At 38.8% G+C, this 26301-nt stretch overlaps 3 protein-coding genes across 3 annotated transcripts; 1 reads left to right on the forward strand and 2 right to left on the reverse strand.

Annotated features, from left to right (window-relative positions):
- The first annotated feature begins 1302 nt into the window (after window positions 1–1302).
- Window positions 1303–7804, forward strand: LOC103719959 (uncharacterized). Its single transcript, XM_008809448.5, has 11 exons — window positions 1303–1602; window positions 1678–1716; window positions 2734–2825; window positions 3311–3560; window positions 3750–3869; window positions 3979–4054; window positions 4891–5099; window positions 5263–5371; window positions 5667–5759; window positions 6751–6911; window positions 7161–7804. Exons 1-11 carry the CDS (start codon window positions 1456–1458, stop codon window positions 7716–7718), a joined length of 1854 nt encoding a protein of 617 aa, XP_008807670.2. The 5' UTR covers window positions 1303–1455; the 3' UTR covers window positions 7719–7804.
- Window positions 7805–9058: 1254 nt separating this feature from the next.
- LOC103719960 (transmembrane 9 superfamily member 1-like) lies at window positions 9059–14497 on the reverse strand. The gene is made up of 12 exons (XM_008809449.6): window positions 14228–14497; window positions 12587–12779; window positions 12359–12463; window positions 12176–12193; window positions 11986–12074; window positions 11741–11893; window positions 11397–11531; window positions 11062–11228; window positions 10609–10703; window positions 10106–10479; window positions 9491–9764; window positions 9059–9395 (listed from the first exon to the last, which is right to left on the reverse strand). Exons 1-12 carry the CDS (start codon window positions 14333–14335, stop codon window positions 9328–9330), a joined length of 1779 nt encoding a protein of 592 aa, XP_008807671.3. The 5' UTR covers window positions 14336–14497; the 3' UTR covers window positions 9059–9327.
- Window positions 14498–23885: 9388 nt separating this feature from the next.
- LOC103719961 (myb-related protein 308-like) lies at window positions 23886–25533 on the reverse strand. Its single transcript, XM_008809450.6, has 3 exons — window positions 25254–25533; window positions 25007–25136; window positions 23886–24800 (listed from the first exon to the last, which is right to left on the reverse strand). The coding sequence occupies exons 1-3, from the start codon at window positions 25384–25386 to the stop codon at window positions 24293–24295; spliced, it is 771 nt and encodes a 256-aa protein (XP_008807672.3). The 5' UTR covers window positions 25387–25533; the 3' UTR covers window positions 23886–24292.
- Window positions 25534–26301: the final 768 nt, after the last annotated feature.

Here is a 26301-nt window from a genome sequence, read left to right on the forward strand (position 1 = left end):
TCCCTCATTGGGCCATTCCAACTTCTTTTTTATCTTGTCTGCAAACTTGTCTATTCATGCCACCAACCTGATAGAATTTTAGCTGTTGGAGATTCTGCTCTTCATCAGCTGTAGTTGAAGTCTTGTCAACAGTTTTTTTTTTTTTTTTTTTTCTTAAGTTTGTAGAGCTGTCGGAGGCACAAATGATCAATAGTGCATAGGGTCTTCCCCAATAATTAGAGATGGCATAGTGTGATGATCTTTTGTCATGATATGCTTTGTATTTTGAGGATACATTGATAAAAAGGCCTCTTCTCGGGTCCTTGTTTCGGAACCCTAGGCCCATTCATGCCCTAGGGGATTTCCAACCCAAATTTTTGTAGGGCTGGAGAACTATGTCCTTGTCTTAGTAGTTTTCGAAGCCCGTGAGATTGAGGGTTTTCTTAATTGGGGTTTTTATTTGCTTTTTCTTTCTCTACTATTAGCGAAACTTTCTCTAATAATCTCTCCATAGGCCACACCACATAAACCTCTATATCCTCCATTGTACACGTGGATACTGGTACTAATGATTAGAGTTTCTACTTGCAAAAAAAAACTATGCTTTACACACCACACGGGATTGGTATCAATGCTAAAGGTTTTTATATAAAGTCTCAACTTATATAGAGTTTTTTGTTCGATATGTGGATACCATTATTAATGTCAGGAGTTTTGTTTAGCCATCATTAAAATTTATTTCTCAATAGAAACAAAAATTTAACCATTGAAACCTTCTATTTATTATATATATATATATATATATTTTATTATTATATTGTATTTCGGCAATAGTCAGAAAAGAAAAAAACGGTACTCCAGGCATGGATTATATGTTAGTGAATTGCTAAAACTCAAGTGAATGACAGATAATTCCAAAATTATAGTTTGAAATTGATTCAATCTAAAAGAAAAACAAAAGTGAATATAATGGTAATTCTATATGAAGAACTGTTCCAATAATTCCTTGATATGTTATAATCTCTTTACTTTTCTCTTAACTCTTTTAAACTATTTTCAAGTATTATCATCCATCAAGATGAATCTGTACTATTTTATCATTAACTTATATTTTTCCCCCCTCTTCTTAGATTCATGATTCATCAAGGAAGGATTGGGAAGAGTGAACCCAAACTCAAATCAAGCGAACCTATATGGTTGGACTAGGAGAAGTTGTTGCAACTTGGTTTGGAAATCTTGGGAACTTGCTTTGGGCCAAATGAAACTTTCAAGTGGATAATGGAGGCCATGCCTATAAACGTCACGGCCCATTTAATTGTTTCCATGAATTAGCCCATCTCAAAAACTAAGCAGCGTGCGTGCCCGGATGCCTTATCCGAGTACTAGATCTCGTAACGCCGCCGCCGCGCTGCGATAGCTCCCTTTCCGGTCGGAGCGCCGCCATAGGCCCGCAAGGAAGAAAAAGGCATCGCCGGCATGGAAGACATCGAAGACGTGGTGGCCGCCGGAGCTCTACCGGGGCTCCGCCTCCCGCTCACTGCAGTCGGCATGAAGCCCAAAAAGAAGCCCAGGGTTCGCCTCGTCGGCGACCCCCTCTCCAACCCTCAGATCCCGGGCACGCAGGTCTCTTCCCCCACCCCCTCCTCTCTCTGTCTGGCCGCCCCTTTTTGTTGATGCATCTCTTTGATCTTTATGCAGACTATATATATGAAGACCTTCGGATGCTCTCATAACCAGGCAAGCCATTCCTAATCTACCCATAAAGATTCCTTTTTTTTTTCCTTTTATGTTTTTTTTATATTAGATATTGGGTTGGATAACTGTGAAACTGAATAATTTAGGAGGTAAAATGTGGATTTGGTTCTATGCTGATTGATTGTTTTTGAAGTTTTTGGTTAATTTCCGATCATAGTTATCAGTGGTAGAAGTAATTCTTTGTATATGTTTGGGCAACAAGAACAGAGAATGAATGGATTGAGATAACTTAGATAGTGGTCTTATGTTGAATGGCGAAAATAGGCACACAATGCATGAAATTGGAAGTGTGAATTCTTAAACGGCCAGTTGGACTCTTTATCACATTCATACTTTGCATGACCTTTTACCTACTTGCTGAAAATTTAAGTTATTGAAGAAGGATTCATGGGCATTGGTGCTACGCCCTGTAGACAATTAATATCTGACAGTCTGGAAGAAGCCATGCATCTTTTTGGTCGCCGAGAGCAGACAAATTTAAATGGTATTTTGATGAATTTACTTCCTGACAGTGTGCATAAGTCTTTGGAGTGAATCCTCAATTTCATATCTATCTGTCCTTAACCTTCCTTGCTTTCCTGTTTTTGAACTGTAATAGTTTGATTTCACAACAGATCTGATATATTGCTCGATGCATTCTGCTTCTTATCCTTCGTGTATGCTTTCCTTCTCTTCCCTAAGACAAATCTGATTTTCATGTTCAACTTACTTCTTTTTCCTACCCATTCTGTCTTTTCTGTTCATTCCCCATATTTACCTTTCACTCATGCAAATCTGATTGGGGGCAATAAAAAAAGTTTTAATCTGTCGTGCATGAGATTCAATCATCATGATTGTTTTCTTTGGATCTTATGACTGGGCATTGGAAGGACTTCAATGATCTATTTTCATTAAAAAAACCTCAAGCTGAATAAAAACAACATAACTTGCGCAATAAATATAAAATAAAATTTGATTTGAGATTTACAATGCTTATCTTCTTGCGTATTTGCTCCACAGAGTGACAGTGAATACATGGCTGGTCAGCTCTCAGCATTTGGATATGCAACGACTGATGATCCTGAGGAGGCAGACTTATGGCTAATAAATACGTACTGCTCCCTTCTTGTTTTTACATTTCATTACACTTTTTTCTTTTTTTAATCCATTTTTCTTTCGCTAGCAAGTGCTTTACTTTCTACTATTCTTCCAGATAGTTCACAGGATTTTACTTCTCTATATGCAAATTTGAATGGTTTTTCCATATCATGTATCAACATTTGCTGTTCAAGTATTAGGTTGTCATATATTTCCTAAACTTGGTGATGCCTAAGTGGAAAACTCTTCAAAGTTTTACTGCCCTAGTAGGCAAATTCGGCTTGAAATTTTAGGTTGACACCTGATCCATGTTGCATCTGCCACTTATATGCTTGCAATCCCCATCATGGACTATAATATACAACTGCATGGTTTTCTTCTTTTTTTCTTTTCTTTTTATCCTTCTGCTTTCCCTGTGGGATTGGATATGCACCCATAGATGCATGGTTTAATTTACAATTCTATATGTTTCCAATGCTCCAATTATATTCTGGCACAGATGCACAGTGAAGTCTCCTAGTCAATCTGCCATGACAACTCTCATATCAAAATGTAAAAGTGCAAAGAAGCCACTTGTGGTGGCAGGATGTGTACCTCAGGGAAGTAGAGATCTGAAGGAGCTTGAAGGGGTCAGTGTAATCGGGGTGCAGCAAATAGGTCGTGTTGTTGAAGTAGTAGAGGAGACACTGAAAGGGCATGAAGTCCGCCTATTAAGTCGGAAAACATTGCCTGCATTAGACCTTCCTAAGGTGCACATTACAAATTATGCCTCCAAAATTTTAATTCAAAACCATTTGCGGAAATAAACTTGGCTTTGCCAATTTTGCTGCAATGCGGTTTCACCCTTTCGTGTCCTAAGATTTTCTTGGGCATTTTTGTTTTCCTATAATTCCATCTTCTACCATCTGGTTTTCTGTTTTAACTTTGTGTTTGAACAGGTGAGGAAGAACAGATTTATTGAGATACTTCCAATTAATGTTGGTTGTCTAGGTGCTTGCACTTATTGCAAGACAAAGCATGCCCGTGGTCATCTAGGGAGCTATACAGTGAATAGCCTTGTAAGTTTGTTGCCTTTGTTGCCCTGATCCATGATTATCCATTTGAAATCTGGAATACCTTTTTTCTGAGTAAATCTTGAATATCATTTCATACCTATCATTGGTGCAGGTAGAGCGTGTAAAGATGGTTGTATCTGAAGGAGTTAAAGAGATATGGTTGAGCAGTGAAGATACCGGTGCCTATGGTAAGCTGATCACATGCTTTTCTATTGACTATGTGTTTCTGCCTAGGTACCAAGGATCTTAATCCAATCTGTTTCAGCTAAAAAATGTGATAAAAAAGTCAAAAAAATAAAATAATTAAAATTAAACAAGTCGAGAAAATAAATCAAAGAGCGTTTTTGAGCTTATCACATAGTCAGGGACTTGGGCATATAGTTTCATTGTTTTCATGCTGAAATGATAAAGGAATTATATTATCTTAAAAAGTAAATTATTTGCATGTTGTTGTGTGATGACAATTTAATAAAAGTCAATTCACATTGTCATGAATTTGGTGCCTGCAAAAGCCAAAACTTTTAGTTCCAGTTCTGCAGGTTCAGCTAAAACTTCAAAGTATGCTGTCAAATATATCTCCGGCTACTATGTGAAACATGATGTATCATGTATGCCATATCTCTTATTTGTGGAATGCTAGCGATAAGAACCTGTGCTTGAAATCAGTATTGTATCACATTTCTTTAGTGGCCTGTAGCAGCTATCTAGATTGTAACCCAAAGGAAGGCTTCTATCATCTAAAGAATAAGGTTCGTGTTTTTGAATATTTATTCAACTTATAGATAGCAACTTTTTGGCCAATCAAAGTTGATTTTGAAAAAAAAAGGGCAAAGTTTTATTCTCCAAGTACTCTTTGGTTTTAATTGTCCTTGATAAGTTCTCTCTCTCTCTGCCTTGTAACCATGCTTATGCATTTGTGAATTAAAATATTGATAATAACAATTCACCTTCTTCCGTATGTTGTTGTTGTTATAAGAATAAGAAGAACTTGATTACGACTGAAACTTTCAAAAAAAATTTGCAGGGCGGGATATTGGAACAAATCTTCCAGTTTTACTGAATTCCATTGTTGCGGAACTTCCTCCTGATGGAAGCACCATGCTTCGCATTGGCATGACTAATCCTCCTTTTATACTGGAGCATTTGAAAGAGATAGCGAACATATTGTGCCACCCATGTGTGTACTCATTTCTGCATGTACCTGTGCAGTCTGGAAGCGACTCTGTCCTGGCTGTAAGTTTTGATATATAAATTTTTCATAATACACGAATGTAAACAAGTACTCCTTGTTTCCTGCATTTTAATTGCTGTGCAGTAATGAAAGTCTACCAAGTTATTGAGGAGTCTGATTTTAGTCAAATATAGACCTGACAAGTGTGTGCTGGCATTATGTCAGGCAATGAATCGTGAGTACACAGTGAGCGAGTTTAGAATGGTGGTGGACACTCTAATCGAACTTGTACCTGGGATGCAAATTGCAACTGATATTATATGTGGATTCCCTGGTAAATGAGCAAAATATACTTTATGTATGCTCCTGCTGCTTCTAATGAATTTTTTAGACTGCATTAAGTTTTCACGATTGGTTGCATGTATTTTTCTCTGCTTCACTGGAAAATACATTGTTATTTTGAACTTGAATTTTTTCTCTTAAACATTAAGATGTGCCTTAAAATCATTCAAATGAATGTTTGTGAGATTATCTGCTCTGAGCAAAATCTAGATGGTCTTGTATAGTTAAGAACATATGAAGATGATGAAAGAATGGTACAGAAAGGCTCATCCCCTCCATTTGTCTAGGTGAAAATGATGAAGATTTCGCGCAAACTGTTGGTCTGATAAAGGAGTACCAATTCCCTCAAGTTCATATTTCTCAGTTTTATCCTAGACCAGGTATGTTTTCTTGTTTTTATTAATGCTTCAAATAGCAGTTCTTTCATTGATCAGTGTTGTAGCATTATTTGTCTATATCAGCATATACTATTTGATCATTGATCAGTGTTGTAGCATTATTTGATCATTGATCAGTGTTTAATAGGAGAGAAGCATCATTATCACTTACCAGTGTTTACTATTCCAACTTTAGCAGCTGAAACACTTTCTTGAGCGTGCAACACCTAAACTTGTATTGCTACATGCACCCGAGCAAATTTCCTTGTAAATGGAAAATCTTCTATTCCTCCAATATTCTAGCAAGATCAACCTCAATTCAATTACAACGAAACTTTTTGCTGCTTTTCATTTCCAACTCCATGTATCATTATCTATTAAAATTTATTTTTTCTGGCATACTAACTCATAAAATTAGGCACCGGATAAATGGATGTGTTACAGCATATTACTAAACACAAGTATGCCACTCGTGCACTTCCATTCCCAAAATGAATTGCTTATCCACTCTCATCCCCACACTGTGAAGTTGAAGATCCTTACTATCAGGTGTTTCTTTGTCATGCCAACCTGTTTTCTCTAATTACGGTCACTCCCAAGTTAGGCTTCCTCGTTTCATGCAACAAATGAAGACTTCGTTCTTTTTTTTTGTTGATGAAAGTGGGAGGTGTTAACTAGCCGGATTTTATTGGAAAAGGAAGAAGATATTTACAGAGCAACAAATGAAGACTATGCAATCTAGAAATGGTGCGATGTTATTATCTGACAACAGTGTTTGTGGTTATGCTCATGAGGTTGTTGTAACAGAGGCCTAGCTTAAGAGAGCCCTCAACTAAACTAATTAATGTGCTATTGTTTACTTTCAATTTTAAACCCAAATGGCACTTGGTAGCCACTCGCTGGCATGTAAACCTGCTAAACTGCTGTTGGCTGCATATGGATCTTGTTTATGTGTTCACAAGCATTACAAAACTGTCTAATCTTGCTGTTCAAGGGACTCCTGCTGCAAGGATGAAGAAAGTTCCAAGCACTGTGGTGAAGAAGCGTAGTCGTGAATTGACTAATGTATTTGAATCTTTTTCCCCCTACAAAGGAATGGAAGGTCGAGTTGAGAGGATTTGGATTACTGAAATTGCTACTGATGGAATTCATTTGGTAAGGAAGTTTTCTCGTTCCTTCTTTCTAATGTATGCTAGATTGTGTTTCTATTCCTTTATTTTTGAGTTTATTCAATGTAAAGTTAGGCAAACCAAAAATCAAGACCCAGAGCACCTCCTCATTAACAGAAAAGGCGACTTTTGAGGGTCTAAAAATCATCATACCTTGAAGTGTAGTTTTCGTCATTTGAGACCTTTGATGCAGTTTTAACTTGTCTTTTACCTGGATTATCTCCTCTTACTGCAGGTTGGCCATACTAAGGGATATATCCAAGTGCTTGTAATTGCTTCAGAGAGTATGCTAGGTACCTCAACAGATGTAAAGATTACATCTGTAGGAAGGTGGTCCATTTTTGGTGAAGTGATCGAGACTCCTTCAGCTCAAGTAAAAGAAAATACATACCAAGGGAACATTACCTTGGAAGCTTTTCCTTGTCCCAGTTCAAGTGACAAGGATCCAGAACCCTGCCAATGTGCAGTGCAGAATTTGGGGCAGAAGATCAGCGGTTGTGGTCACGATGAAGCTCCTGTTGCCATTGTTATAAATAGCTCGACTACAAGAAACCATATAGGGAGAAATTTTATAAGCTCACTTCAGTCTATGCTGCTGAGGAAGAGAAGGCAACAAGGATCGATGAGGATGAATGATGTGGATGCAAATAAATTCCTGGAAAACCAGGAGACAAGAAGAATGAGCGGTAAACTGGCTACCATGGATTGGATTTTGCTGAGTGGGATGATTGTCAGCTTTCTAACAACCATAGCTCTGCTTATTTTGCTTTCATCTAGGATGTTGTCATCCTGATATAGGAACTGTAATTGTGCTATTGTATTCTTCCACTGATGCAATAATTTATAATGGATTATTGCAACTTTTGCAACTTTTTTCTAGTTGTTTCCAGGACCCCGTTCTTGATGTGATGGTTTTGGGTTTGGTAGTCTTGTACTAAACTGGTCTCCAAAACTGCTTAAGTTTTGCTTGTTAAACTGAGCCACATCAAAGCTTTCTTTACGCACAGCAAGATCGAAGTCCTCTCGCCCAAACCTCTTGGGAAATTAAATTATGGAAAGCGCAAGATACAGAGGTAATGGCAGAAGAAAAAGAGAGATGTTCTGGTGCAGAAGAAGGTAGTGCAAGCGTAATTCAGAAAGCTCACAAAAATCACTCTATCCTCAAAGTGCAAGATTCGTGCAGGCAAATGTTTTGGCCAGTTACTGGTCTGTATGCATCCTTCCAACCTTTCTGCAACAAAGATCCAACAAGATTTTGAAGATCGAAGTCCTCTCGCCCAAACCTCTTGGGAAATTAAATTATGGAAAGCGGAAGATACAGAGGTAATAGCAGAAGAAAAAGAGAGAAGTTCTGGTGCAGAAGGAAGAAGGTAGCAAGCGCAATTCAGAAAGCCCACAAAAATCACTCCATCCTCAAATTACAAAATTCGTGCAGGCAAAGGTTTTTGCCAGTAACTGGCCTGCGTGCATCCTTCCAACCTTTCGGCAACAAAGATCCAACAAGATTTTGCATCTCTACGGTTCGATTCCAACCAACAGCTGCTAGTTCAGCTGGTTGCTACCTTCAATGGATAAGATGTATTAAAAGAACTACAGACTGATAAATCATATAAGAATGCAGTAAGCCAATACTGAGCTGTTTCACATTAAAACTCCAAAACAAAACCTTCAAATTCATGCTTCATGATGATCAGTACACAAGCATGTCAAGACGGCAGATTTTTTTTGCCACAATAGTTAAATATGGGCAGACAAATACTAGGTATTCCCTGAAGAGCCAAGGTACATCTGCCCCTAAGCAACTGATATTTGTTCCATTAAATTATCCAAACAACTTTTATTTATGGAACATCCAAGAAACTCTAGGTACCAATCTCATTCGAATTGAGTACAGATGCCAACAGAAATCAATAAAACCATACATGACAAGGTGACAAAATAACTTCCATACTACAAATGAACCGAACAGTTCTAAACATTTTTGACAAGCAGCAACAGAAACATTAATTTGATGACATAAGAGATGATAGGGATAAAGATGGGAAAGACACTGGTACTTGTCTTTCCGTTGGCTGAGGATGACCCTGCTTTGGGTCCAAAGTTAACACCAAACAAGATATAAAAAAGAGGTGCTTTCCCGTAAATTAAAACTACTCCTTTACTAAATAAGTATATGGAGGCTATTGCCTACAGCGTGGGAAAAAAAAAAAAAAAAGCAAAGCCATCCAAGTCCAGAGAAAAAGAAAAGACTAGAGAAAAAGTGAATAAAGAAAGCAGAGCCGGCCCTTGCAGTTTCACGAAGCATCATTAGATTCTGTAAGCGATCCACCTTTTACCCCCAGATGCTGCTGTCTCCACAAAACATAGCTGGCATACAGCCGACCTTTGGGATTTTGCAGTGGCTAATCACACTTGATGTTTCTGTAAATTCTTCTAACGAAAAACGTGGAACCCAGATAGCCCACAGCACCTAAATTTTGCAAAGGGATGTCATTAGTTCAATGGTCAAAAAGGGAAAAAAATGAGGAACCACTTCTTGCAAAGATCGTGGAAGTAAATGCTCACCACAAAGTATTCCTAGACCAAGACAGAACATTAGAGTGTAGCCAAAATAGAAGCTAGTCTGAAAAAAGCCCGACATCTTGGTCTTCACATTGTAGTAATATATAGAATAAAGGTACACATAGACAGCAGTAGAAGCTGCAGAAAAGAAAGAAGTCCACTGCCAGTGATAGTTCTCAGCATTTAGCAAGAAATATGTTCCCACAATGGTCACGCACACTGTGACAATTATGAGGATCAGGAATACTAGCAACATAAAGCCATAAACATAGTACACCTGCAAAGTAAAATAAGCAAATATTAAGTTGATCAGACTCGTTGTATCCTTTTCTGCAAATGCACTACAACAAAGCACAGAATTTAAATGGCCAAATCAAAAGCTGAGGAAAACTTCCAGAATAATCATCAACGTCGATATGATTGACTAAAATAAGAAAAGGCTCGGAATTTCAGAGGATAAGGGCTACTCAAACTTACTTCACAAATGAAAATGAATAGTGAAAATGACAGAAAAAAAACATCACGTCCTAAAAACCCCAAAATAGTATATCATGACTAGTATTTATTATAAGGAAGGACAAAGACTAAAGAGCAATCCTGATAACTTTGATAGTCTACCTTGTAGTTCCAGAAGGATGTGAAGACGAAATACATCTCAATGAAAATGCTGCCAAAAGGAAGCAGGCCTCCCATGAGCGAGACAACGGAAGGTGTAAGATACCATTTCTTCTCCGGAATAGGACGAGGAATGGTCTTCACACGGCATGGATTATTTGGGGAGCCACTCCAGTTCCTACCCACAACAGTACCTAAAAGTGCCAGAGGGAAGGAGATGAAAGCCCAGAGGATGAACACAACCACCATTGTCCCAAATGGTATAGCTGCTAGTGATCCATAGAATATAGCAATCGTGTTCAGTAGGAAGCCAATCCCAAAGCACATAAATGGAAATAGTGATGCTGCAAGGATCATTGACTTTATCCAGTTTTTACCTGTCAATGTATGAAACATGCATTCAGTTACGAGCTGTCTTAAAATGTGAAAAATTAGCATCTTGAAGTTTTAAGAACCATGCAGCAGAGTCAGAAAAAGAAACAGAACCAATCTGAGAAAAAACATACCACCATTCCGCGAGTAAATCCCACCAGTAACATAGCCCGAAATGAATGATGTGAGAGCATAACACACAATGAAAGTTGTGACAATAGCTCCTCGCCTGGCCCATGATGGAATTGTGAAGAATAAGTAGAAAAGGCAATTATTGTCCGTTAGAAAAGATTAAATAGACAGAATACAGCCACTGATAGCAGATTATCACAATCAGACAACAGGTAATCAGAGGACAATGAGCTTTTTCTGAGAAAACAAAATGAGCTTTTTAGTTTGTAATAATGGAAAAATTGAATGAACACGTAAGAGAATTTTATGCTTGTATAGTATATAAGCATGCTTTCTGTCATGCCTGTTTGGTTGTAACAATGCACTGTTTCCTTCATTTCCAGCATTATCTCCTCAAATAAAAAATTGAAATAACTAATTCCATCTGGTGGTCATCAAGCTGATCTCATACGTACCCAATGTACAGCATTCCAATGATTGCCAACACAATCACCAGAAGAACAAGCATTGCCAGCTGGGCACCAGTACCAACAAGCGCAGAAAGAAGAACCAAATTGCGAGGAGGCCGAAAGACATCTCCATGAACAAGCTTCCATCCAGATTCTTCACTCACATCTCTTTCCTGACAAAAATGCAACTACATGAACACACAAGTTGGCTGGCAAGATAGCAACTCATTTACATTCTGCCACATTGGTAAAACTGGCAATTAAAAATATCTCAAATCATATGGTAAGCTCTACATATATTATACATATATATAGACACTAAAAGGGCTGCAAGTAATCACCAGAGTCTCCAGATCATCATCTTCACGAGCATATTTTGCATAATCATTTCTGAGAGTTCGCATCAATATCATGGACACCAGGCCAGTGAGGAAAATAACCATCATAAAAGAGTTGAAAATGGAGAACCAATGAATCTGCAGAAGGTATTTCGAAGTCAGAAAGAATCCTTTTACAGGGCAGAGATTTTCAATAATTTCTATTAAAAACTATCAGTGGGACAAATCAACAATGCCATAAAGTTCACAGGTATAGCTTTTAAAATTTTGCTAGAAATCAGAGCTTGAAGTGTGCCCTTGAGGTAAATTGAGATGGAACTCGACAGCCTGATTTTAAAAAGCCTTACCTGGTGCTCAAAAAAAGGGTAATCCAAGTAAACATCAAAACGACGTGCAAATGTCACATTTGTTGGTAACCATTTTACTGAATACGTCATGTCTAATGTCTTCCCAACTTCCAAGAGTTTAGGACTCTCCTGAGTGAGATTGACATGAATTATCTGTAGGAAAAAGAATTAGACCAGGTCAGTATCCTAAGTGGTCCAGAAATGAGTAATTGTACAGATTCATAAAGCTTTCATAAACCATCGACCTGATTGTTGTTGTATCTAATAACAATACTCTTGTGTGTGAAAAGAAAATGATTATTTTCATTGTTTTTGTCAGTCTCTCCGACAAAGCCTGTTAACAAGTACATGTAAATTAGTATAATTATAAAGATGACAAATCTCACAAAATATGAAAAATCTAAAAAAAGGCATGAAGAAGTGACATATGCATACCCCATAAAGGCAAATCATCTGTCCTTGTGCCCCACCAAGGATAAGGGAAAAAGGAAAAAGAAAGGGTCAGCATTCCCACCACAAGAATATTAAAAGGCATCCAAGAGCAAATGGACATATATGCCAATTCTGCAGATTTAAAAAAAGGAGAAAGAAGAAATTTGTATACAGTGAAAAACATACCGATGAAGAATTCAAACCAATACGAGTTAACTATTGCATCCGTGAATTGCTTCACCCTTGCAGCATCAAGCTCAAGTGTACAAATAGAGACCTTGTCAACATTTCCTGAAAAAGACAATTTTACCAGGCAATAAAAAATGATGCATTCCAACAACCATGGTCCAGACTCCATTCCCGTTCAGTAATCCAGGAAAGACAAGGAAGAATATATAAGGAAAGAGTGCATACTTTGAAACTTTATCTCTATTTGGCTGTCTATCAGTTCATTTCCACCCAAAACTTCCCCAAGCCCACCCCACTTGTGTGCAGGGTTTTCAGATGGCTGGCAAAATGGAAGGCTGTGATAATTGTATGTCTCCTGAGGATTATTATAGGGGCCAACCTTGTTTGCCCAGAGTGTGACAGGGTCATCAACTTTGTACTGCATATAAGACCATGATAAAATCCTTAGTGAAAATCCAACTGAAAAATAAAAAACCTTTTCCAGAAAGTTTTCTCTTACAAATGAAGTTGCATAACACAATTTTGTCAATTGAAAACGCGTTGGCAAGTCATGCTATTAGAGAATGCAGAAATAATAAGAACAGATAAAGACAATTTTGATCCCAAAATTAGGTCATGAACGTGATACCCATAGAATAATCTCCACAATAGAAAGAGAAGGCCAAGCTAAAGGAAATAATCCTTCCAAAGAACACACATAAAGTATCTTACATAAGGAATTTCCACAAATATAGAAATATAAACTCCTGCCAACTAGCTATTTGCATATCGAACCATGCTGTTAATTTAAGTGTGCAAATACGACATACTTTCTATTACTCTTTGCAACAAAATAGCTAGACATTGGTTAATTAACAGAAGGCTATTTTGCCCCTCTCTGGTTAACTACATCTTTCCTAATCCAGATATCTCCCATTCTCTTCTACTAATGCCCCCTCTTCTAGAGCTCAATTGTGTGTTAATTAGTCAAGCTAGCTCGAGTTGCTCATAAGATCATAATCCAAATAGCTTTCTATATGCTTCCCTTTTCTGTTATCTCTCTCTCTCTCCTTGTTCTTTCTCCTTGTTCTGGTACTGCTGCAACTTATATACTCTCCTTCCCTTATCTGCTCGTTTTCCCTTCTTACGACCGCAAAACCTTCTATGAGGTGTCATGTGGGGATTTATGTCATGATAAACACATGGTAGGAGAGCCATAGCCACCCAGTCCAAGGCATTACGTCCTATTATATTCCTTCATGAAACTGCATGTTAACTAACTTATGATAGAAATAAACAAATAATCTACCAGTCCCAGAATGTCTGATTCAGAAACAAACACACTGCCACTGTTAGGTTATGATTCCATGATCGTGTCACACTTCAATATCTCAATTAAATAAAATGTACAAATAGAGACAATTATCGAAACTGTAGCATATTGCTATACGCCAGCAATTACTCCTTACCCCTACCAACACCCACCAAAATGGACCTTCACAATCCACGGTGATCAAAAAGATGGAATTTTGATTGCCAGTGATGGATGAATAGAACAACCGGCGAAACTTTCTCAGCGCAGCAAGAAATTAGAGAGTTCGGTTCAGATCTAACCCCCACGGAAATAAATAAGATGCCCTAACCGAGAACTCGCATCCCGTCGGACCCAAGAATCAAACTTGTTCCCCGAACCACCTTCAAAACACTGCCGATCTGAACAATAATCCAACGATCCGAGCAAGCAAAGAGAAAGAAAGACCACCAGCAGAAAAGGATCCATCGGTCCCCCTACAAGATCTCGCTAGAAACCGGTTCCTAATAGGAGAACTAGGGCTGGCGATCGAGTGGATGCGGCGATCAATGGGCAGAAGGGAGGAGGGAGCGTACCTTGTGATCGGACTCGGAGGCGGCAGCGCCGGCGACGAGGTGGAGGAGGAGGAGGGGAAGAAGGAGGAGGGGGAGGAGGGGAGGTGGAGATCGGGCGTCGGAGGGCATCGCCTCGGCCGGATCTGAGAGCCCGGAGCTTGGAGGTCCCTTTCTTGCCGGGCTTTTTCCTCAATCCTTTCGGTCGCTCCCTCGATCGAGTCTCGAAGAGAGAGAGAAAGAGGAGGGGCAAACACGGAGCGAGCCTTTTGCCTTCAGTATTGGCACAGACTCGGCCTTCCCCTTTCGCACTAGTGTTATTAAGGAAAAGGGTTTTTTACGTAGGTACCTTTTTACGTATCAAATTTTATATAAATATTTTTTCAAAATTAATATATATATATATATATATATATATATATATATATATATATATATATATATATATATATATATATATATATATATATATATATATATATATATATCCTCTGTATAAAATACTTCTAATATAATAATTGTTCTAACCGTGCTAAAAAATACATATTTATATTAATTAAAAATAAAATAAAATTTTAAAATTATGCTATTATCTCTATCTTCTTTTCTTACTATTGGATCGCGATCTATTTACACTGCTTCCCATTAATAGTGTATTAGTCATTTTAATTTGAAACCTTTAATTTTTTTAATGCCGTTAGATAGCATGGGTACATATAAAAAAAAAATAAGAATAAAAAAAGAGCAGAATGGCAAAATAAGTGTTTTACAGAGGTATACATGCAAATATTAGTTTTGATAGGATATTCATGCAAAATCAGATATTTAGAAGGATATTCATGCAAAAAAAATTAGGAACTAAGTGTTTTGGTTTGCAGTATGGTTGTGAGTCAGATTTAACCTGCACCTTGATTGCTTTATTTGTATTTATGATTTCGGTACAAAATGAACTTTCCCTGGTCCTTTGCTAATATTAAGGTCGTTGGTTCAGGACATGATGCACTTCATTGGAACTAGATTGAGGTTGATGAGCTAAATCCAGCTTGTGCCATGTGTAGGCTTGTTTTGCATGTACATTCTTGTGGATCCAACATTTGTGGACATATAGAGGATAGAGTTATATAAAGAAATAAAAACTATGGAAGAGAATGAGAAGGAGAAATTACATAGAGAGGACACAAGTTTTGGCATGATTCATTGTAGACTCTAAGAGACGCAAGATTTGGGGGGTTATTGAAACCTTGAAGAGCCCATGAAGTGTATATGGGATTGTTGTCGGAGCTAAAAGATTTTTCTAACTTGGCGAATCCTAGCAACACCATAAAAAATCGTTTATGAATTTCCCGACCTAATTATCTTTCATATCATGACATAAACTTTTTTTTTTCCTTTTGTGCATTAGATTGATACGGACCACTTCTAATCCACTCATGCTCTAGAGATTTGGGTGATTTTGCTTAGATGATTGTGAATGAGAATAGAGTTGTAACATGGATAAAGTTAAACTTAGAGGCTAATGTACACCTCACTTGAAGAGGTTTGGGAGAAATATTTGTATATCTCTAATCTAGGTCAAAACTTCAAGTCGAGGCTCCAACAATTTGATCTAATCCAAATTAATAACGGGGCTCTAAACCTAGGCCAACTAAATTATAACATAAAATAAACATGCAACTATAGTAACTTACAACTCAAGCCAATACAAACAAATGAAAGTGTATAATTTGAAAAACTTAACATTAGTTAGTTTTCGACTTAACCTGCCAAGCTTTTGCATGAGCCAAAATAAACATTTTATTTAGGTCTCAGGCGGGTGGGGGGAGAGGGAGGGATAGAGATTAGATTTAGATAAGGTAAATTGGATTATGTATAACCAAGTTGGATAAGGACCCCATGCAAGTCTCAAGTAGGTACTATTCCAAAATCTCAATCGTTTATCTATCATCCTCTGATGACTTAGCATCAAGATATGATTAATAAATTCTATGATAAAAAAAAAGGAATATAAAGGTAAAACTCTTGGTCATATCAAGGTTGGATATACTTTTTGCAGACCATCCAAAAATTTAGAGGTATATCTTTGCACCCAGGCCCGACCCACAGGCCTATTAGTCTAAATATGGGCCAGGTTGGGTATGTGTTTGCAAGTAATAGAGGATCAGTCATGGCCCCAGTTCGGATCGTCCCAACTCCCAAATGGCCGAACAAAATAGCCAAACAGAGTTTGCCGAATTGCAAGAGCTTACTCGACATTACTCTTCTTTTGGAGTCCCAAACTAGCATATAAATCGCGAGATATGCGCGATAAAGTTTTTTCTTTTTTCTTCCACTATTTTTGAGATACAATATAGAAGAAATATAATGGAATAGGTAATAGAAACAAAAGAAAATTTGATAGATATAAAAGCCTACTTATTTTTTTCTTCCTTTTATATATGTATGTATGTATGTATGTATGTAGCTTTTGTGTGTATTATATATATGTATGCATGTATGTATATGTATATGTATATGTATATGTATATGCATATTAGATTATGGGAATCATGCACAAATGCTTAATAATTGGCTGATGTTAAGATTTCAAGCATTTGATGGGGGGAAGGCCATCTCCTAACTGCCAGAAAAAGAAGTCATGCATTGTTGCTGATTCCTACACAAAAGCTTATGGAGTGCAGAGTTCTATGCATATTATTACTTCAACTATTGTGCAATTGCTAAAATTAACTTACATAGATATTACTAAATCCTCTTGTTACATTTTTATCAGACATGAATTTTAGGTGAATTGTAGAAGTCAGCCAATTTGTTTTGTGTTGAATTATCATTCCTCTCTCTCTCTCTCTATGTGTAGCAGTGTATCAAGAAATTCTAGTTAAAATATATGAGGGATGTATCCAACATGGACAGGAATGTTATTTGACCAAACATGTTGAGTTATTTATTATTTTATATTCATATTGCATCAATTTATTTGGAAAGTATAAGGTTAAAAACTTTGAGCTGAACTTTCTTATAAGGAAAACAGAGTAGCTCAATAGGTCCCATATGCATAAGTAGGAGTATATCAATATCAATATCATCATTATGATTAGTACAATTGGATTTTTGACTAATACACCTTTGATTAAAACATGCCTTCTAGTAAATATTGTTGCATCGATTTTTTATGCTTGGTGGCCACTTGCCCTTCAAAACAACTAGTATAATTTCAAATTAGGCATACAATAGTGGAATGCAGTGGTACAACAGTGGAATCTTTAGAATTTGTTCATTATGTGCAGGTAAAAAAGCCAAAGTTATCCACCAAATTGCATATTTTGAGAATTGGCCACAAGTATGGCACTGAATGCAAGAACTATGGCATCTAACAGTACCAGAATGTAGATATAAAGAAAAGGAAATTGGGTTACTAGCGTAAGAAGTAGCAAGCAGGTCTTCAAGTGAGCATATGAAGATGAAGTGGAGCCCTGCAGCCACGTATCAGAAAATGGGAGTCTGGCGACCATAACTTTCAGCATCCATTTCAGATACGTGCTGAATCTTGGATGTTAACCACTTGCTCACTGGCACCTCATCATTCTATCATTTGACCAAACGAGAGTTGATATAGCAGTCTCACCACACTTAGTTTCTTGAGCTTCGGACTTTGTCAAGTTCTTCTGACTTGCAAAGAATTTATTGTTGCAGGCTTGGTTTGTTAGTTGTTGAATTGTGCCAAATCTGACTTAATTTTATTTCAAAATATGGAGACACTTCGCTCTTGAAAATCTGACAACACCGTACATGATTTTGTATTCCGGTTCCTTTAGTTGTAAGTTTGCCATATTTTGACTTATCATGTTCTAAAGTAGCGAGAATTACGTTTGGTTTGTGTTGCAGTAATAATCATCTTACTCTTTCTAATTTGTGAAGGTGCCTCCAATGTGTCCTGAAGGAGAGAAAGCAGATGGAAAACTGGAATGTGGTTGCTTTGGGTGGAAAGGTAAGGATTCTTTGAGACATTTGGAGATCCTTGAAATCAGCAGCAATCATCAGGCCATCTGTAACTTCTTGCATTTTCTTCTCAACAGCCTCCTAAAAAGCACAGAATACCACTTGGTGCGGCAAAAGTAGCAAGAAAAAAATCAGAAGCAAATAGCGCAAACGAAAATAGAAGAGGTCATCTTTCACCATAATCCTTTTGTTCTTACATACCATTTGAACAAACCATGTCTCAAATATCCTGGCATTCATGATGTCAGGGGTTGATTCTTGGGCTGTTTGCCAAGAATGCTGGAAAGAATAATGATCAACTGCGAAAGCTAAATTAGAAGACACTGTGTTGAAGACAAGCGAAGGTCATTTTAAGGTGTGCTGACTGTGAAGCATCTGTCGTTGCCAGCTCCAATTAAACCAATGATGCTTGCCTCAAGAAGATTGGCAAGGGAAAGAAGAAAGGGAAAGGAAAGAAAAGAGTAAGAGAAAAGGAAAGAAAAGAGTAAGAGAAAGGGTCGTTAGTGGCTCCTATCGTCCGTTCATGTTTGCACCATGCTGACTTCTAATTTTCACTAACAAACATTTCTCATATAATTGATGGATACCTTTGAAATTTTAACTCAAAACTTTGGTTTGATGCATTTTTTTTTTTGAAAGTTAGAAGCCTTAACGTCTCATTTAAACAAAAAGTACAGTAAACAAGATGGGTATCATTGTAACAAAAGTTTTGAAGTACGGAAATGTTAAGTTATTTTATTTTATATATCAATCCGATCCTTTTTAGACTCCGCAATGGCCAGAGCCTCATGCACTTGGGCCCGGCCTTTTTGTTTTTATGATCTGGTTAGTAAATTCCTTCGCATTGGATTTGTCAGCTGCATACATTATTCATCATGCTGTACTCCTCCCTTCCATATTACATTCTGGTTTCTTGTTGCATTCATGCAGTTAAAAGACTATAGAATTTGTGATCTCTTAGATCAGTCAATCTCCATTATTATGAGCTATCTGGATGCTTAATTGTTCTCCGATGCTTGCGATAGGTGGGAGTATGCTTTTGTTGTTTCATCAATATCATCCAGACTGCTATTACAAGCTCTCCGATTGGCCGGGCAACTGAAAATTGTGAACTGGTAACTGATCATATAAGTCTTGCAGCTGATGGAGGGAAATGTTTCTATTGCTGGTTACCAACTTGAGCTGCTTTCACTTATTAGATAGTTCATTTAACTGCAGTTCAGGTTGGTTTCAGGGCAAAACCTGATCCATTTTTAGCTTGCTGGCAAGTGCAGGCTCCTTGTTTATCTCCAAACAGGTAACCTGCAAAGGAGGACAAAGCAAATGAAGATGGTAGAGGGTGAGGAGGAAACCGTATACAACTTATGAGGACAATGTTTCACCATTTTAAAGGGAATGCTCTGCGCTTGCAGTATGTTATGATGGTAGCGATGTCCATGTATCTGAGAAACAAATGGACCTTAGGATTACTATTTGCTTTATATCTTCTATCAGAGGACCATTTCCTCAGGTGTTATTTCATAAAAACATTGTTCAGAGATTATAATACTATCGATGACATTACCATTTCTATTATTTTATAAGCATAGTACATTAAGGCCTTAAAGTGTGAGAGCCCATGCGGGCATGTGTTTAGTCCTACATCGGTTATTCGCCGAGAAGATCTTGGGAATTTGTACAGGACTAAAGAACCCAAATTTTTTTTTCCGCGAGTCATTTAAGTGAGGCTGTTCATAGGTTGATGGTTGAGACCAGGAGCTCTAATTTCCAATATTCTAGAGCAGCTCGGAGAAATTCTTGCCTCCCGAGATGTTAGTCAAATATTGGCCAGTTTGGTAGGATCCATAGGCGGCCATCCACAGTGGTCAAGAGTTGCAATTGCATGGGTCTAACCTGTGTGGGATTTAGGTCCTGCAGTCCCCAGCCAATGAATATCTGACACATCAGCTCCGAGGCCAAACCATGTTTGAGCTGACACAGCTGACCCGCGTCCAGAAAGTGCAAACTAACCTAACTTTCACCAAAGTCATTAGCGGACACAAGAGTCTGCCAAGAAAAGGAGAAAGTTTAAGGGACATTTAATCTTTTCTGACATTCCCTTTGGATCATCTCTGGGAAAGAAGAAGATCAAGGAAAATAAGCCTCTCCAAATTTCTATCCTATGGGTTCCACTTGGATTCTCCATAGAATGCGATTTGACTCTCTATTGCACATAGAGAAGTAGCAGTCTACATATCAAAAGGTTCAGTTCGAGCATTTAAAATGTTGGTTTTCTGATAGGTAAAGTAAAAGCTACACGGATGGAATAGATAAGCATTATTTGAGAATGATAAAGGAGATAGGTATTTGGCAAACTCATCTTTCCTCCTCCTCCTTATGTTAGGTGTTCCTCGTGATGTCAATGATAAGAATCTCGGAAGGTTCCATTAACCTAACTTTGCTGGGTTGGTTACTTCGTCACTGCAACACTGACGTAATTGCAAGATTAAAGCACTCAAACCATGTCACCAATCTTAGGTATTAGGTAAGGAGGTTTGCGTCTTCCTCTACGCTGCCTTCATCAAATCCCACCTACTTGCTGGATTGGATCAGGAACAGTAGAATCCTTCCCAACCTTTGGAACTTTATGATACCTAACTAGGCTACTGCATTGTCGATATCAATGAAAAGTTCTACTGTGGCCATCCATGAGAATATAAATAACCTGTCAGACGAACACAAGCACACAGTATTCCGAGCCGAAGACAGCCTTGGAAACACTAATCTGGGTGGCCTGTCAAACCATAAGGGATCTAGTTGACAGCATCCTGCTTTTGTAGGTAGGGAAAGCTCCAATATAATGGAGTCTTTAGTGTGACGGTTTGTCGCAAATATATAGCAGATGGAGATTATATTTATCTCCATGCTTGTTGAGAAGGAAATCAAATGGCAGTTTGGCTCACCAACCATGGACTCAACCTCACCCAATATGTGTGATGTTTATTGATCAATTGTTTCCATTAGACCTTGCAGCACAAGTGGCCGATCCATATGATTGCTTTGTAGTGCAGATTGAGCCAAGGCTTGTGTCAAATTTGCTCCCACTTTTGGCAACACCCAAAGCGCAGCCTCCAAGTTGGCTTGCATGTCAATTTTGCTGCAAGTACCCTGCAGTCTGTATTTAGTCTTACATCAACTATGCACTTGGATACTTATACAAGGCTAAGAAATCAACATAACACTTTCCAACTAATTTTTTTTAGATGAGATGTTGGATTATTACAAATAGCATCTAAGCGAATCCGACCCATAGCCTATACAGACTGAGGGATGCTGCAGCATTTGGGCTATTTGGATTGACCACGAGCTAATCGTGGTGTTTGTGATTAGATTTTTCGTAATCGTGATCGAATTTAAATGAATTTTAGATCCTTAGTCTGACAATGATGCTCGCACTTAAATAAGAGAGCATGTAAGAACATAGTTCTTGGATGTTAATGTAAAGCCAATGAACTAAAATAACATATTTCATGTAGCTTTTTAGAAAAGGTCCTGAGTTGTTGCATTTGCACAAAATTTTGCATCCATATCATTCAAAAGATGAAAGCATGCATGTTCTCCTAAGTGGAGGCATTAAACATTTTGCGCAACTAATTCTCAGGACTGATGGCCCAGATTTTATGGCAAGTACTCCAGCTTGGGTAATTTTTTTCATTAAAACTGATTGCAAACACAAACTGACCTAATCCATGTCTCCTCAGGACTCAGGTCCCCAATGTTTGGCAGAGTAACATAACAAGACTCTATGCTTGTCTCACCCCAAATGCACCTAACTTCTCCGTAGTGAATACGAGAAAAACAAGAGCAGGCAAGTGCTCAGAACTCAGAAGATTCCCATGTTGATGGTGTCATGGAGAAGCAAGGCGACACCCCTCATTTATCTCTACAGCTCACCAGCATATGATGTGCAGAACAAGTTGGTAGGTAAGCAGAGGATCCAAGACTCTATCCAAACTGGGAATTTTATCAACCAAGGATAAGAAATTCTTGAGAGAATCAATCAGAGCTTTAACAATAACTATAGAGAACAGACATGTTGGCCAAAACCCTGAGAGCTCAAAAAGAAAGTTTTTGTTATGGGTGTCATGAACCTGCTACAAGATTTCCATGACAAATTGTGTTGCTTGCACCATCTGTCCAAACTTAATTAAATTGTGTGAATCATGAATGAGCCAAAGTGAGCTGACGCAAGTTTGTCCCCAAAGCGTGCGGAGTTGCACAACCTCAAATTGTCCACGTGCTAACCTGTGCCAATATGGGAACCATATATCTTATCACATCCCTGGTTACCTGTAAAAATTTTCCAATGGTTGATGGGGATGGTTTCCGGCCTAATAAAGTTATCCCCATATGTTTCAAAAAGGCTTGAGTTTGAGTGGGGGATTTGGCCTTCTAGAAGACAACCCCACATCTTCTTCTAGGAGCCATTCGTTCACCCCAAAGCCTAGAGAAAAGGACATTCACAGGCAAGGAAAAGGTAAAAGAGATGAGAAGCATAAGCCGGAATTCATGGAGAGCACAGAAAGACATTGGTAGTTGCAATGGATGATGCCATGGAGCTACCAACCACCACCTACTGCCGCTCATGGATCCTTTCCCAGGCCTTTGCTTTCCAATCCCAACAACAGACAACTAGGTTGGTAGAGAAGGGATTGTGGTGGACCCATGCCCTTGCATCATTGATGAGCATGAGGGAAAGAAGGAATACTTGGGTGGAATAGTTTTGTCCTTATTTATTTTTTTTTGACAATGGTAGATGCTGTAGGATTGATATATGAGAAATCTCCATCCACATGTTTGATGGTCAGGTGGCATTTGACACTCCACAGATTTCCTATCAATTGTGGCCGATGTTGCACCATCGGTTCTTTTGCAGCAAGTTGTTCCCCATTTGCCTAGAATTCTAGAGGCCATGGTGTTTATAAAATTGTGGGTTCCTTTCTGTACCATCTTATTCCTATTGGTGACATTCATATCTTCAAACATACACAACATGAGAAGTTTCAATGCCTAGAATTACTTCAAATTGCTTATTAACGTGGATGGTTAATTGAATTGGTAAGAGTTGGGATCCTCTTCGGTTAGTTTTTGAGCATAAAATAATGGCCAGAGGTATCAATTATTGTTGTAACTTCAAAACCGAAGTAAAAAGCTACACTTGAAAAGGGGAAAAGAACCAATGTTATGTATAATATTTATTGACTACGTACGGTTCAATGATTTTTTTCTCTTTTTTTTTTGAAAAAGATGGGCAGACCCTCATTGTATTCATTTTATTAAGGACATGAAATGGATGAGAACTACACTGACTATAAGGTTTCATCATCATTATTTCCTGTGGTGATTATACTCACTAACAACTAGACCTGGGTTGGTGCCTGTCATGCTGAAATATTGCTCATTTATTATATTTCTGCAGTTATTAATTCCCATCTCTACGGCATCGTAGTGTTAATGTTTATATCAGCATATCACAACCTATTGCAGACTTTTTCCTTTATATATTGCTACGGGACAAATCACATTCTGAGCTATGATAAAAGTTAGTATGGAACCTAAGCAACAAGTTGGTGAGCAGAGAGCCTCATACTAAAAGCCCCTCATTCCCACTGGGGCCGACCCCATCCGGCCTTGTGAAGCCGCGACATCCATGATTAAACTATTATTAGGCTACCAACCGCCACACTCCACCGCAAATGACAAACTCCGGCCACCCCCTTGCCAACCCTTAACCACCACATCCCTTCTCCTCTTTATTTATCAAAGACACTTCACATGTACTCTCACACCCTCTCTTACTTCAGATCATCAGATGCCTCCAACGCAAGAAGAACCAAGCACCCATAAAAACCACCAGCCACCGGCCCTTGGTTTCACACAAACCTTATCATGCTTAGCTTCGGTTTTTGTGCACCCAAACTACTGAAGACTGCATACAATAATAGTGTATGATATGAACAGAGGGGAGTCTTGGTCTAGAGCATGTCAGAGCCAAAACATATTTTCTCATCTCTGTGGGCTAATATGATCAAGAAAGAAGAGTGCAACACAAGCTTAATTACTAGAGTAATTTATGTGCTGCCCTTCTTCCAATGGTCTAATGTACCTATAGACATGCGAGTGTGAGTTTGGAAAAGTTTGGCAACCGCAAGCTTCGCTGCTTTGAAATCCGAGATGGCAACATAAGCAGATGGGTTGAGGGTAACTACTTCTGGACGTTGCTGCGGCTGGTGTTGTTGCTGAGGCCTCTGAAGGTGAGGAGGACCTTCTGGGAGAGTGGTAAGGGAGGCTGATAGAGAGGGCTAAATTGAGGTCCGGGATGCGGTCCTCGTCGAGGCTGGTGCCGCAGCTTTGGCCCTCGTCGGCGGAGTTCACGGGCTTGGCGACGGCGGTGGGGGCCTCTTGTTGCTGAGGGATGGCGAAGGGGGCGGCGCAGCGGACCGGCCGGTGAGTCTGGGGGTCGAGGCCTTGGGAAAGGAGCTTCCGCTTGATGTGGGTGTTCCAGTAGTTCTTGATCTCGTTGTCGGTCCGTCCTGGTAGCCTCCCGGCTATCAGAGACCATCTGTGATCACAATTAGCAACTACATCGTAAGAATTAATGTCTTTATAAAATTATTTTGAGATAAACAATACCGTTAAAAATTTTCTTATAACTTCCATCCAAGCCTTTAATGATAAGATATTATACATCCAAGTCTTTAAACAAAAAGACACCTATAGCTTCGAGAACTATGTGAAGTGTATGGGCTAAGAGAACATGATGCATACTTGTTACCAAGCAAGGCATGGAGCTTGATGATGAGCTCGTCTTCTTCCTCGGTGAAATTACCACGCTTAAGATCGGGCCGGAGGTAGTTTATCCACCGGAGACGGCAGCTCTTGCCACATCGAAGCAAACCTATAATCTCAAAAACAATTCAAGAACACATTTTTCACTAGTAAAAATTTGTTTGATAGACCTGTAAATGGGTTTCTCTTTCGTTTTTTTTTTTGTAGTTAGAAAAGAAGAAGAGACCTGCAGCCTTGGGGAGGGATCTCCAACAGCCTTCTCCATGGGCTTTGATGTAGGCGATGAGCCGTTGGTCCTCCTCTTTTGTCCAAGCTCCCTTGTTGGTGTGAGCCTTCTCACAACATGGAGACCTACCCATAGTGTAATAGTGCAGTGCTAGTAACTAGCGAGAAGAGAGAGGAGAGATCCAAGAGAAGAGAAGCCGAAAGAAGGGAGGAGGAGAGAGGGGAGGAGTTCCGGTTTTGGCGTTGGTTCGTCTCTCGTTTCTTGTGGGTGGGATGGAGGAGTGAAAGAAGGGAAGCGAGAGGGGGATGGATTTATGTGAGAGGAGGGGAGGTTGCGGGGAGCGCCCATTGACTCGATCCCCTTGGTCCATTTGACCGAGTTGGTGCTGAGGGCGCTAGTGGTTGCAAACCTTGGGAGCCGGATTTGGTTGGTAGGTCTACTGCTACGTGAGTATTTCCTGTTCCATTTTATAAATTTCTCTATTCACTTATTAGTTTATGACTTAATATATTAGCTTCTATATTAGTTTATAATCCTCTCTCTCTCTCTCTCTCTCTATCTATCTATCTATCTCCATCGCTGTCCCTTTCTCTCTATCTACAGCTCATTCCCACCGCCTCTCTTTTTTAACACCTCGCACTCACTCCACCTTTTAAGGATTCTAGAAAGCCTAGCCAGTGTTTGGTGCGTGGTGTGGGAGTAAGAGAAAGGAGGAGAGAATCTACCTTGTTTGGCGACCAACCCTTCTCTTCCATCAACCCCTCCTCTTGTTGTGGAACAAGTTGGGCTTTATTTACTAATGACTTCTTTATTCCTTGTTGATGCATGGAATTCTCTCGACCAAGGAGGCAATCCAATATTGTTGATATGGGGTGTGAATTATGATCTTTAGTCTACATATGCTCGATTCAGTCGATTGTTAGCCTCTTTGCCTTTCCTAATTAACATTCTTTCCATGCTCATTAATTATTTTGTTGGGAATGATGGCTTTTTGTTTGTTTATAGTTGTGAATTGTTTTACTTGGCTGACATGACTAGAGATAACACG

The sequence above is a fragment of the Phoenix dactylifera genome, chromosome 13, assembly GCF_051530095.1.
Source record: "Phoenix dactylifera cultivar Ajwa chromosome 13, Ajwa_hap1_PhDact_Kaust_v1.1, whole genome shotgun sequence".
In the NCBI taxonomy this organism is placed as follows: domain Eukaryota; kingdom Viridiplantae; phylum Streptophyta; class Magnoliopsida; order Arecales; family Arecaceae; genus Phoenix; species Phoenix dactylifera.

Bases quoted from the DNA above. Each gene is read 5' to 3' on its own strand.
- LOC103719959 (XM_008809448.5), top strand. From the start codon at position 1,456: ATGGAAGACATCGAAGACGTGGTGGCCGCCGGAGCTCTACCGGGGCTC. The intron at 1,603-1,677 runs GTCTCTTCCCCC...ATCTTTATGCAG, and splicing joins CTCAGATCCCGGGCACGCAG to ACTATATATATGAAGACCTT. The intron at 1,717-2,733 runs GCAAGCCATTCC...TTTGCTCCACAG, and splicing joins TCGGATGCTCTCATAACCAG to AGTGACAGTGAATACATGGC.
- LOC103719960 (XM_008809449.6), bottom strand. From the start codon at position 14,335: ATGCCCTCCGACGCCCGATCTCCACCTCCCCTCCTCCCCCTCCTCCTT. The intron at 10,704-11,061 runs GTACGTATGAGA...ATCATGGGCCAG, and splicing joins ATTGGAATGCTGTACATTGG to GCGAGGAGCTATTGTCACAA. The intron at 9,396-9,490 runs GTGAGCATTTAC...TGCAAAATTTAG, and splicing joins TGGTCTAGGAATACTTTGTG to GTGCTGTGGGCTATCTGGGT.
- LOC103719961 (XM_008809450.6), bottom strand. From the start codon at position 25,386: ATGGGTAGGTCTCCATGTTGTGAGAAGGCTCACACCAACAAGGGAGCT. The intron at 25,137-25,253 runs GTCTCTTCTTCT...TTGAGATTATAG, and splicing joins ATCCCTCCCCAAGGCTGCAG to GTTTGCTTCGATGTGGCAAG. The intron at 24,801-25,006 runs GTATGCATCATG...TTGTGATCACAG, and splicing joins CATGCCTTGCTTGGTAACAA to ATGGTCTCTGATAGCCGGGA.